Genomic DNA, 12,444 nt, shown 5'->3' on the forward strand with positions numbered 1-12,444 from the left:
ATACACCCAGCCACACAGGCAGTCGGTGCGGACCAATCCTCCATCAGCTGGCGAAGACAAACCTGCAGGTGAGTCCACATTCTGTTCCTGTTTGTTCTCACCTGTGTGACATCATCATCATTAAATCAAGAGAATTAATGAAGTTTGTTTTAGCCCCGCCCTCCTCCAGCATTCAGACATTTGATTGGTTGTGTCTGATGCTCCCGCAGAGACTGACAGCTCTGTTGATACAGTCAACAACAGTAAACAAGTTGCTAATATTTCTGTTGATGCTACATCATGCTTATGTAGGTAAACGTTGTGTGTTTTATTTAGAGTCAGGTGACAAATACACAATATTCAGTTATTCTGTTACCTCACATGATTAATTTACCTCCATGTTGTAGTACAGGGACAATGAAGCAGAAGAAATAAATACAGAAAATACAAGTACCTCAGGAGTGCACTTCAGTGCAGCACTTTACACCTGTCTCTCCTAAGGGTTGATGGTGATTGGTTGCTGCTGGGTCTGACTGACATCATCATCATTGTCATCCAGATCAGAACCAGTAGGAACCAGCAGAGACCAGGATGTTCAGGTATACTCCTCCATGGCAGGTTCTCTGTCACAGCCTGGACAGGAGACCCTGGTAAGACCGGCAGTGTGTGTGTTTGACCACCAGAGGGAGGCAGCTGACAACCACAGGTCTTCATTGTCATTAATGTTCAACACAAACACCCAGTGGTTAGTTTATTAGGAACACCGGGCTTAAACTTGGTCAGTCTAATCTAGCAGGGCTGCAGTAAACCCTCATTCATGAAGGTGATGGTGTTCAGTTTGAGTTTAGACAGGTGCTGGTTCACCTGTGTGATCACTGTGGAGGCACTGCTGCTGTTCACCTGGACTGTTACACTGAGAGTGTTTCTGGTATTTTATGCAGTATTGTGGGGGGGCTGTGGTCTGGGTGGTAGGTGGAGCCTCTGATTGGACGATAGAAACTGAACTTTGTCACGAGCATTTATTCAGACTGAGTTTTAGTGTTTGTGCTGCTGACAGGAAACTGATCTGAGGTAGGAAAACTGCTTTACTAACAAATATTTAACAATAATCATAATGAGAAATATTAACTTTTGATAACAGTGACTTTAAAATCAATGAAAAACAACAGCATGAGGAGGAGCAGTGTGAGTGTTGGACGACAGTCCTATGTCTCCTCTTTGTTTATGTTACTATTAGTGCTAGGACACAATCATTTTAAATGATTAATGATAAACTGGTTCTATTGATCCGTTCTCACAGCTGCATTATAACTGCATGACTTACAGGATTCGCTGTGGCGACCCCTAAAACAGGAAAAAGCCAAAAGTGACTTACACAAACTGGACATCAAAAACTACCAAACTATTACACACATAAATACAAAGTAAAACATATTTTAACTTTTAGAATTTCAAACCAATTTTTTGTGTAAAACAAAAGTAAAAAGTCAGTGTAAAGTGCTGTGGGCACCCCCTACAGTCTGCACACCTCTTTACACACATTTGTTATTTGCAGCCATGGATGAAGTACTCAGGTAGATCAGTCAAAGTACTAACACCACACTGTAAAAATATTCAATTACATGGAAGGTGTTACATTAAAAATGTTGTTTAAAAGTACAAGTATGCAAGTATAATGTACCTAAAGCATTAAAAGTAAAAGTACCCAGTGTAGCAAACTATCCTCAAACTATCCTGTGAGTGTCGTACAGTTGCATATTATATCATCAGATTATTATCAGTGTGTGAACAGTATTGTAGCTCCTACAGTAACTAACTGTGGATCAGCTGCTGAGCCTGAGGTTTGTTCAGTATTTACTCTATTTTAATCCAGATGCTGTCATCTGACCTCCGACCTCTGCCCTCTGTCCTCTGTCCTCCGACCTCTGCGCTCTGCCCTCTGTCCTTCGACCTCTGTTCTCTGTCCTCTGATTTCTGACCTCTGCCCTCTGTCCACCGATCTATGACCTCTGCGCTCTGCCCTCTGTCCTCTGTCCTCCCTCTGTCAGTCACTTTCCTTGTGGAAGCTTAAGGTCTGTCTGTCTGTGGTAAAGATAAGTTTTATCAGGTGACAGATACAGGAGTGGCGTCTTATCACAGACTCACACCCTGTGCTCTGATGCTGACACGTTTGAAACATGTTTACTAACAGGAAAAAAGTCATTTTAAACTGACCCACATCATGAATCATATTTATATTCAGAAACCTCAGATTTACTCTCAGAGGCTCTCAGCTCATCAGCAGGACTACGCAGCACTGGTACACAGGTGTAGTAGTTTGTTTCATCTCTACTTTTAACATTTTACAGGATCATCATCGTAACCAAAGTATAGTATATCCCAATGATGGGAGAAATACTCAGAGCCTTTACTTAAGTGAAGAAGTCAGGACTACTACAAAATTATAAGTGCTGCTTTCAAAATCTTACAAAAGTATTATCAGTAAAGTGTATGAAGTATTCATTCTACAAAGTATTATATTACTACAGAATATTATTCTGTTTGCATCATTAACACATATACAGTATGTAAGAGCATTTTAATCTGGTAGTCTGTAATTTTACTTATTTTATATGGTACTGGGTACATTATTAGTTTGGTACTGCATTATACATGTGTATCATTTGTTTTCATGTAAAAGCAGTCTGAAAAGTAACTAAAGCTAAATGTAGTGCAGCAAAGCTGTGAAATGTGGAGTAGAAGTCGGAGGCAACTGAAAGTGGAGAAATACTGAAATACAGATCAAGTACCTCAAATTTGTACTTTAGTACAATATTTAAGTAAATGTATTCAGTTACATCCTAACAAAACTGGGGCTTCTTTTTTCTATCCAAACTACTCCTACTGTACTACTACTACTACTGGTATACTACTAGTAGTATTTGAACATTCATTCAGACTTGTTGTTATTCAGATTAATAACTCTTTAATTGATCAGATCAATCACATCCAGAATTAAATCAACTAAATAAAAATAAATAAATAAGGTGTCCAGTAATCCATTCATGATTAAACACTATACTTTTGATACTTCAGGCACATTTCTCTGATACTTTAATGTGACATTTTGAATGTTGGAGTATTTTTAGACTAGAGTATTTCTAACATGACTAAAAGATCTGAATACTTTTTCCACCACTGGTCTTCTGTGGGCAACTAAGAGATGTTTTATATTCACATTTTACAGGGTTTACCATTTTGAAAAAGTAGAGCTGATAAAAGCCTTGTGGAAAACCTGCTGTTCTTCGCCATAATGGTACTGAGCTAGAATTCCTTCTACAGGCTACAGCTATTTGAACATAAATTGTTTTAATCTGAAAGACTCTGAATCCCAGAATGCTTTGCGAAAGCTTTCAGAAGTGAATTCTATTGTCATGAAAAACCAATTTATTAAACCAGAAGTGAACAGATCCTTGATCCAGAGACCTGTTACTGCTGTTTCCATAGAAACAAATCTGCCCTCTCGGCTGTTTCCATAGTAACAGACCCATGCTTTCTGCTGGTGTCATAGTACCTATCCTGTCCTCTCTGCTTTTTATATAGTAACTGACTTGTTTCCATAGTAACCATCCCGTCTGTTGTTTCAGAGGTTCTTCCTGGCTGATTGTCAGGATGTTTTGAGTTTTCAAACATCAAGCTCTGTTCATCATCTCATCATCTTCCTCCATCAGAACCTCTGCCTTCTCCTGCCAGTCCCACAGTGTCCCCTGCAGCCATGGATAGCACCCCAAGGAGGTGGGTGCTGAAGCCTCTGTCCCCCCTCCTGCAACCCTCGGACCTGCGCACCATCACCGCTCCAGCCCGGAGTGAAGCCCCCGGCCTGGACAAGCCGATCTTTAGCGCCAACATCTCTGTCACTTGTAACCATTCCTTGGTGGTAGTCTCTTCCCAGCAGGGGGATGGGTCCCAGGGTGTGGTGGTTCAGGCCCAGCAGGTCGAGGTGTCACAGGATGAGAGGAGTACAAGTGACGAGTGGCATCCCAGCAGCCCCAGCAACCCCAGCAGTCCCAGCAGCAGTCTGGGGTCTCACAGCGGCTTTTACTCCTTTGTGGAGGATCCTGCAAGTCCCGAGGCTGAGTTGAATGAAGCCTGGATGGTCTCACCACAGCGGCAGGCTCAGCTAGCAACTCTGAAGGAGAAGAAAAGTTTCAAACTTCAGACCTACACGAGCAGCAAGAAACCAGAGAGTCTGTTCTCTGAGAACAATGAAGACACTCAGTACAAAGTGGATCCAAAGAACAGCATCAAATTGGTCGGTGAGGAAGAGGAAAAGCATCTTCGCAAGGAGATCATCCGCAGCCAAGCACCAAAGAAGAATCCAACATTCAAAGATCAGTTGAGTGCCCTGGAGAATCTGGATCTGACCAGATCTACAAACAGAATGATAGAAGGTTTCAGTGTGAGCTACAGCCCTGTCAGCTCCATAGCAGAGCCTCCCCACCCTGCTGATCCTGGGACAATTGACAAGGAGCAGATCAACTTTAGTGCTGCGCGACAACAATTCCTGAAGATGGAGCAGGACCGGTTGATGGCACTTGTCAGTCCTATATATTCCTCAAAAACACACCTGAATACGTCACTACAGGCTGACCCTGATATGTCCTCTTCAAGGCAGGTGGAGATATGCAGCAGCATGAAGATGAGTGAAGACATGACTCATTTTAAACTGTCAGAAGAAGAGAAAAAGGTGACAGTGTGCCGAACTGAGGAAAGTCTGAGCCGACAAAGCAGTGTGTTTGATGACCTGGACTCTGGCCTGGAGGAGCTGTCGGTGGAGAGGAGTGGTGGCTACAGCAGCAATGAAGGCATGTTAAGGAACAACACTCAGCAAGATAACAGGAGCAATAACTCCACAAGCTACTATGAAACCCCGATTGAAAGGGAGATCCGATTAGTTCAGGAACGTGAGGAGAACCTGCGACGGTCTCGAGGCCTGAAGCACAGTGATGGCAGGTTGGAGATGGTTGAGATCAACACCAAACGTTCACAGATACCACTTATGCCCATTAAGGCCAAAGAGAAGAACCGAGTGAGCTTCATCATCCAGCAAGAGATTCAGAAGGAGAAGCAGAGGAAGGAGGAACCTCAGCAGCAGGGAGGAGGGACCCTGGGACAATACAACCAAGATGCTCCACAAGAGCTGGCAGACATAAAGAAGACATTTGACCAACAAGGTGAGGATGGGAGGACAGAAGAAAGACCTCTGTCTGAGTCTGGAGAGGCAGAAGTCTTCTTGTCTCCTCATCAACACCCTGAGGAAACCAAGTTGTACTTCAGTCAGATGAGTTCAGCTCCCTCTTCCTTCACAGCGATGGACTTAGAGGTCCAGGACATGAGAAGTTTACACCAGGATCAAAGGATCTCATCCTCTCACCCCTCCTCCTCTTCCATCTCTCTCTCCCTGGCACCCCAGGCAAAAACAACCTTGACCACATCTTGGTCGTGGAAGGAGAACCTGGAGTCCGCTGGTTTGCAGTCCAGAGGACCAGGAGCCCCAGACTTCATCGAGAAGGAGATAGAGGATGCTCTGAGACGGGAGCAGGAGCTGAGGGAGCTGAGGGAGTCCAGGGAGGAAACCAAGCACCAGTGCTTCTCTCCAGCTCCTCTGGTGGAGCAGGCAAGCAAGACAGCTGTCAGGGAGTTCTACCCAGCTGTAAAAACAGGTATGTAGTCTTTACACACTGCAGGAAGAAACATGTTAAGATGAGAGCAATAACCCACTCTTGGATGTACAGTGACCATAAAACCAAACACAGTGTAAATTAGTTCTCTTAAATTCTAGTTCCCAAAGAGAAATTCTAAGTTACCAATAAATGTCAAACCAGCAGGCACACCCAGAGTCAGAGGGCTGATTTTGTTCCTTTTTTATTGAACCTGGGAGATAATCCATCACAGTCAATGTCTCGTCGGCTTTTACTGATGCCAAAGTTCACTTGGTATAGCACTATATGTGTGCTGTGACCAGACTGGTGTGTCTGTGTGCTCCCTGTTTATTTTCCTCATTGCTCACCACCACATTCATCAGTCTTGGGAGCCTCAGTGTTCAGCTTTGAGTGAAGGGGATTGAATCTGGCCTGGATGGCGCTGGAAGTCATAGAAGTACAAAAAAATGTAACTTAAGCTAGTGTGCTTTCACAAACAAAACCAGTAGCCACCTCACCTGTAATGAAACATTCCAGACCAGAATCCAGACCATGTCAGACTATAACAGCCTTTCTCAACCAGTGGGCCTCAGAGCACCCTCTGGTTGGCTGCTGCCACAGTGGCATAACACATATTTACAGCCATATTTTATTTTGTCTTGTATTTTTTTCCCTCATTTATTTGGGAAGGTGGTCCTTGGATATTTTTTACAAGCAAAAGTGGGCCTTAGGTTACAAACGGTTGATAACCCCTGGACTATGATATAGAACAGCTGACTGCTTATAGGTGTCAGCGGAGTTTCACGTGTTGCACAGAGTTTTGCTGGTCTTGCCTTGGTGTTAGACTGAAGCAGATGTAGAATATGGTCCCCGTGACGTCTGGTGAAAGTGTTGCACCGTGACCTTCTGACTTCCTGTAAAAGCGTTTGTGCTGAGAGAAGTTTTCTCATTCACTTCAATACAACTTGACACAGCAGCATCTGGTGGATGTTAGAGGAACTGCAGCCAGACAGACACAATGTGGACTGTGATGGATTTTCATTCTGCTTATTGATCTTCAAGTGTTAGTGTGTGTGGTTGTTTGTCTACATGTCAGGCCTGTGACAGACTGGTGACCTGTCCAGGGTGGACCCCGCCTCTTGCCCAGTGCTCCAGCCCCCCGCGACCCTGTACAGAAATAAGCAGTATACTGTAGATGATGGATGGATGGATGATTAATCTTCATAGAAATGATCTCAAACCTGTGTAATCGAAGGAGTTAGAAAGTGCTGAGCAGGAATAAAAACCCAGATGATTTATACTCACCATAAACCTGGTGTGGATGCTGCTGTTTGGCGCATGTAAACTGGAGACAATGAGTAACTTAACAAGATAATGACCAAAGTTCAGCAGCTTCAGGAGGTTCAGGACGAAGAGTTCAGCTGCAGGTTCTGTAAATCAGTAACCTGCAGGATTCACACATCAGTCTCGGCGTGAGAACACACACTGAGGTTTAGAGAAGCAAACATCCTGACTGTTTTGTTCAGCTTTACATTTGAACTAGTCTGGACTGCAAAAATAGACCACAGTCTGAGTCTGTCACCACGCGTCAGTTAGAAACTCTGTAGAGTAGCAAAGGTGAACATTCTTCTTTCTGTGATCAAAGGATCATCTGACTGTGAACACAGAAGGCCTCTTGGATGATGTGACCATCACACAGGTTTATGTTCTGATCACCATTTTAAATTATTTACACTTCACTCTGGAGTTGTTGGGAATCTGCTCCTGTTTCCTAATAAAAATGCCTGTGAGCAGACGCCTTCCCTAAGCTTTATAAGCTCTACAACATCACAGTTATATAGTCCCACCATAATGATTTACTCTGGCAAAATAATTAGATCAACAAAAGCAGAAAACAATTGTTGCTCTGACATTGCTTTTCTGCTGTCATATAAACTAATTAATATATAATAAAAACAATGGAAATAGGATGATCATCGTTATAGTATTCATTTTTTCACAGTTCTGTAATCAAAATGAAATATTACCTTTGTTCAGTTAAGTTTTATCATGTTTTTAAATTTTTTTTTATAAGATCATCGTTATAGTATTCATTTTTTCACAGTTCTGTAATCAAAATGAAATATTACCTTTGTTCAGTTAAGTTTTATCAGGTTCTTAAATTTTTTTTTATAATTAATATTCATTCATTCTAATATTTTCTAACACAGCTGTTCATGTTTGGCTCTGATGCTTAAAACATAACAGTTTCATGCTGATTCAGCTGAAAGTCTGTAACTTTGTAGGAAACATAAGCTGTTTGTAAGCTGAAATACCTGCTATAAGAGCAGCAGCCAGAAGGTGACATCAGCCTGGTGTGATGAAAAAACCAGATTCTGCAGTATCTATATCTAAAACATCAAGATCCATACACAGCTGCACCTGCACAGGTGACTACATGGAGCGAAGCAGCCCCACCTCCTGGACAGGTTACATCATGACACAGAGGACAACACAAATAAAGCTGAGCATTAAATTCAAATGTTGTGATGACAAAAACTTAGCTAAACATTCAGTTTTTAAAAACCAAATTAATGGATCAAGAATAAAACATTTTTGTTTGTATTATATGTGATAGAATTATTTATTTATCTAAAGTTGCATTTAATATTTAATTTATTTAAATTTACATATAGCCCATAATACATTTTGTAGAATGGATTTATTTTTATCTATTAAATCATTTATTTATTGTTTTTTTATTTATTAGCCAGGTTAACAATATTTACATACACTCAGCATAATACAGCAGCATCAGTGTGCTGAGTCAGTGTGTGTGTGTGTCTCGGGGGTGGGAGGTGGGGAGAAACAGTTTGTTCGTCACCCTGACAGCTTGTGGGAAGAAGCAGTTCAGCATCCCACTGGACCTGCAGCCAGTACTCCTATACCTCAAACGTGCCTTGAGAAGGGTGGAGAGGGCCCTTTATGATGGAGGTGGCTCTGCAAATGCAGCACTGTTGGCAAATCTCCGTCAGACAGGGGAAAGGGGCATCACTGTTTTTTTCTGGCTGTCTTCACTATCCTTTTGAGCTTCTGTTGTTCGTGAGCCTTGCGACTCCAAAACCAGGAGGTTTGACTGTATGTTACTATACGTTCAATGGTTCCCGTGTAGAAGGAGGTGAGCAGATGAGGAGGGAGACCTGTTCTTCTGAGTCTTTGGAGGGGGTGGAGCCGTTGCTGGGCTTTTTTGATAATTACTGCGGTGTTGGTGGTAGAGGTCAGGTAATCAGACAGGTGGACTCCTAAAAGTGTGATGTTATTGACCCTCTCCACAGCCACACCCCCAATGATCAGTAGAGACTGGTGGTGATTGCCAGCCCTTCTGAAATCAATCACCATGTCTTTGTTTTACCCACGCTGAAGGCAAGGTTGTGAAATCTGCACCACTCTGTAAGATACTCCACCTCAACCTGTATGCAGACTCAGCATTGTCAGAGACCCACCACGGTTGTGTGGTCAGCATACAGTACTTGATGATGTGATTGGTGCTAACTCTAGCACTGCAATCATGGCTGAACAGGCAAAACAGCAGAGGACTAAGGACACAGCCCTGTGGTGAGCCCATACTCACTGTGATGGTTCCTGATGTTTGGCTGCCCAGCATGTCCGTCTGCAGCCACTGAGTCAAGAAGTTGAAGACCCAGTTGCAGGTACCTGTGTCCACCTCCAACAGCCTCAGCTTTTCTGACAAATGTTGTGGACTGATCATATTGAAGATGAAGTCAATGATGCAGTACACTATCCTAGGTATTTTTCCAGGTGTCCTACAGGATAATGTAAGGGTGGCTGTCGGCAAGCTGAGGCTCAGAACAAGCTGGGTAATGCAACAGGATAATGACCCTAAATATCGAAGTAAATCTACTATAGAATGGCTTTGGAGGCACAAAGTCCACCTGTTGGAGCAGCCCAGTCAGTCCAGACCCCAGCCCAACAGAGACGCTGTGGAATGACCTCAAGATGTTCACATCAGACGTCCTGAGAGTATGGCTGAGCTGAAGCAGCTCTGTCAGGAAGAATGATCCAAAGCTCCTCCTGAACATGGTGCAGGTCTGATCCACAGCTACAGGAAGTGCTGGTTGGAGGCTGATGCTGCCAAAGGTGGTTCAGCCGGTTATTAAAACCCTGCTGCCGTGACTTTGTCCACATCACTGTGTATGTTTAATGTGTTCAATAAAGACATAAAAGATCAGGACTAATTGTGTTTTATCAGCTTGGAAATGTTGTGTTTGTTGATGTTTGTGACTTTGGTGAAGATCACATCACATTTCATGACCAGTATATGCAGAAAACCAGGAAGCTGCAAACAGGGCCATGACTTTCTTCTTTTCCTTTATTAAGCATGACTAACATGTGGTTCCTGCATTACTTGGGGCTTTTTGTCTTTTTGAACTATCTTTCCAGGGTTGGCAAATCTCTCTAAATTAGTGGAACACCACTATACACTGACCTTTCTAATTTCAACTTGTTGTCGACTTTTCTGTGTTCTTATGTATTCTGCTTTTAAACATTACTTAATAAGATTCAAACTCAACTCAAATTTTCAGTGTTGCCATGTTCACACCTGCTGTGACAGGTTATAAAACTGCACATGTAGTTACCCAGAATTCCACTTTTTCAAGTAATGGCTGATGATGTCACTTGTATCAGAGAGAGGTGCGTCACATATGACATCATGACGATGTCACTTGTCTCTTCTGTTATGTTTCAGACAAACCTATCAGTCTGTCCTTGTCCTCCCCTCGTCCCTTCATCCATCTGCCCTCCGTCTCCTTTAACACTGCTCAGCCTGGGACCCCCTCCTCTCCGGCGCTGTTCCAGTCAGCCCCACCTCCGGTCAGAGGTCTAACAGAGACCCTGCTCCAGGACTTTAAGGACAGACATATCAAAGTGAAGCTGGAGGAGAACTCAGTAAGTTCGCAGCTTGTTTTTTATTTTGTAGGCTCTAACATCTTTGACCCTCTCTGTTTTCCGTTCAGGTACTTCACTGTGGTTTGCCTTTCCTGTAGGCTGATACTTTAAATATTTGGACTGAAGTAGTTTAAAGTTTCTCTTTATGTCTGTTGTTTTTGTCAGTATGCAGGAATCCAACCGATTGATGATGTGAACAACGAGGTATGCCTTCATTTAAAGGAATATTTCAACATTTAGAAGATGAGCATCACAACTGTGTCTGCGGACTACAACAACCTGACACATTTCAATTCAGCTTCAATTAAATTTTATTTGTATAGCACCAAATCACAACAGAAGTCATTGAAGCACATTATATGTAGTAAGCTCTAGACCATTCTATTGTTGTTATTGTTATTATTATTATAGAGGAAAAACCCAACAAATCCCCCCTTGAGCATCACTTGGAGACAGCGGGGAGGAAAATCTCCATTTAAGGGAAGGGGAGGAGGGGAGAGAAAAGAGGGGGAGAGGAGAGGAAAAGAGAGCAGGGGAGAGGGAGGGGAGAATGGGAGAGGAGAGGAGAGCAGGGGAGAGGAGGAAGCTTTTACTTTTTGTTGTTGTTGCTGAAGAAAATTGTGTTTTTTATGGCTGAAAATGTTTTAATCTCTCTGTCTCTCCTGTCTGTTTTCAGGTTGTGGAGTCAACTCGAGTGTTTAGACATAAAAACCAGCGAGCTCTGCGCTGGGAGGCCGGAGTGTTTGCCAACCAGCAGGACCAGTGAGACCAGCACAGCCAACTTAAGCTCCAGATCCAGGGCGCAGATCTGAAGGAGGGAGAAACTGTACATCCCGAGGAGCCAGTTTGTTTAGCAGCAACTTTAAAATGGTTTTAAACTAGAATGCTCTTACATAAAAGGCTGCTCCCGAATGGTCCGTTCAGATGACATCTCCTTATTCAGAGAATAAAGATTAAACTGAGAGAAACAGCAGTTTGTTGATGTGAAGGAGGTCTTAGCGAGAGTTTTCTTATTGTTTTCATGATTCTGAACTGATCTAGCATCTTAAAGTGACACAGAGAATAAAAATGATTTCTCAGACTGCCCTGCTCTGTGTTTGAATATGGTAATAACAGACCACCGACAGGACTGAAACAGGAATTGTTTATACTAAATACTGATAAAATAAAGTTCACAATAAAACAAACCAAACAACAGCAGTAAAATAAATGACAAGTCAATTTTATTTGTTAAATTACACAAAAAGGGAATATCTGCTGATTGAAGAATAAGTTTACAATTCACAATTACAAATCAATTCAAATGCTGTATTCTTATACATCTTATAAATGTATGTTGAATGTCTTGTTCAGACCTACACACCATAAAACAAACATGTGCCTACAGAGACAGTGACGAAAATGATCATGGGAGATTTTAACTATTATTTAAAAAATGCATTGTGTGGAAGAAAATATAGTCAGCACGCTTTAATAAAACTTAACATTATGCATTAATGTTATATATGATTTGCGTGGCTGAGCTGCTGTTAGTAAACGGTAGACTCTGGGAGCTTCAATCTTCAAAGTGGCTTATTGTTCTCAGGTACGTGGAATAGGCTACCGTCATCTATTAATAAAAACTAAATGAGTTATTCGGGAAAAATGTTCCCTCGACACGGGCTGCTCTGCTGAAAAACTAAACTGCAGGGGATGTTAAAACACCTCAATTAAACATGATACAAGTAATCAAACGCACATTCACGCATTAATCTATCTGTCTGTCGTCTTTCTTTCTAGACAGGCAGATGTATAGACAGCTGGCTAACATGTGGGGTCCTGATACGGTGCTGAATAG

General features: G+C 42.4%; 1 protein-coding gene across 1 annotated transcript; it reads left to right on the plus strand.

Moving 5' to 3' along the window:
- The first annotated feature begins 1,035 nt into the window (after positions 1 to 1,035).
- Positions 1,036 to 11,802, plus strand: misp (mitotic spindle positioning). The gene is made up of 6 exons (XM_020609016.1): positions 1,036 to 1,050; positions 2,222 to 2,286; positions 3,690 to 5,681; positions 10,408 to 10,607; positions 10,773 to 10,811; positions 11,284 to 11,802. The coding sequence occupies exons 3-6, from the start codon at positions 3,734 to 3,736 to the stop codon at positions 11,371 to 11,373; spliced, it is 2,277 nt and encodes a 758-aa protein (XP_020464672.1). The 5' UTR covers positions 1,036 to 1,050; positions 2,222 to 2,286; positions 3,690 to 3,733; the 3' UTR covers positions 11,374 to 11,802.
- The last annotated feature ends 642 nt before the right edge of the window (positions 11,803 to 12,444 follow it).

The sequence above is a fragment of the Monopterus albus genome, unplaced genomic scaffold (genome assembly GCF_001952655.1).
Source record: "Monopterus albus unplaced genomic scaffold, M_albus_1.0 scaffold98.1, whole genome shotgun sequence".
Taxonomy (NCBI): Eukaryota; Metazoa; Chordata; class Actinopteri; order Synbranchiformes; family Synbranchidae; genus Monopterus; species Monopterus albus.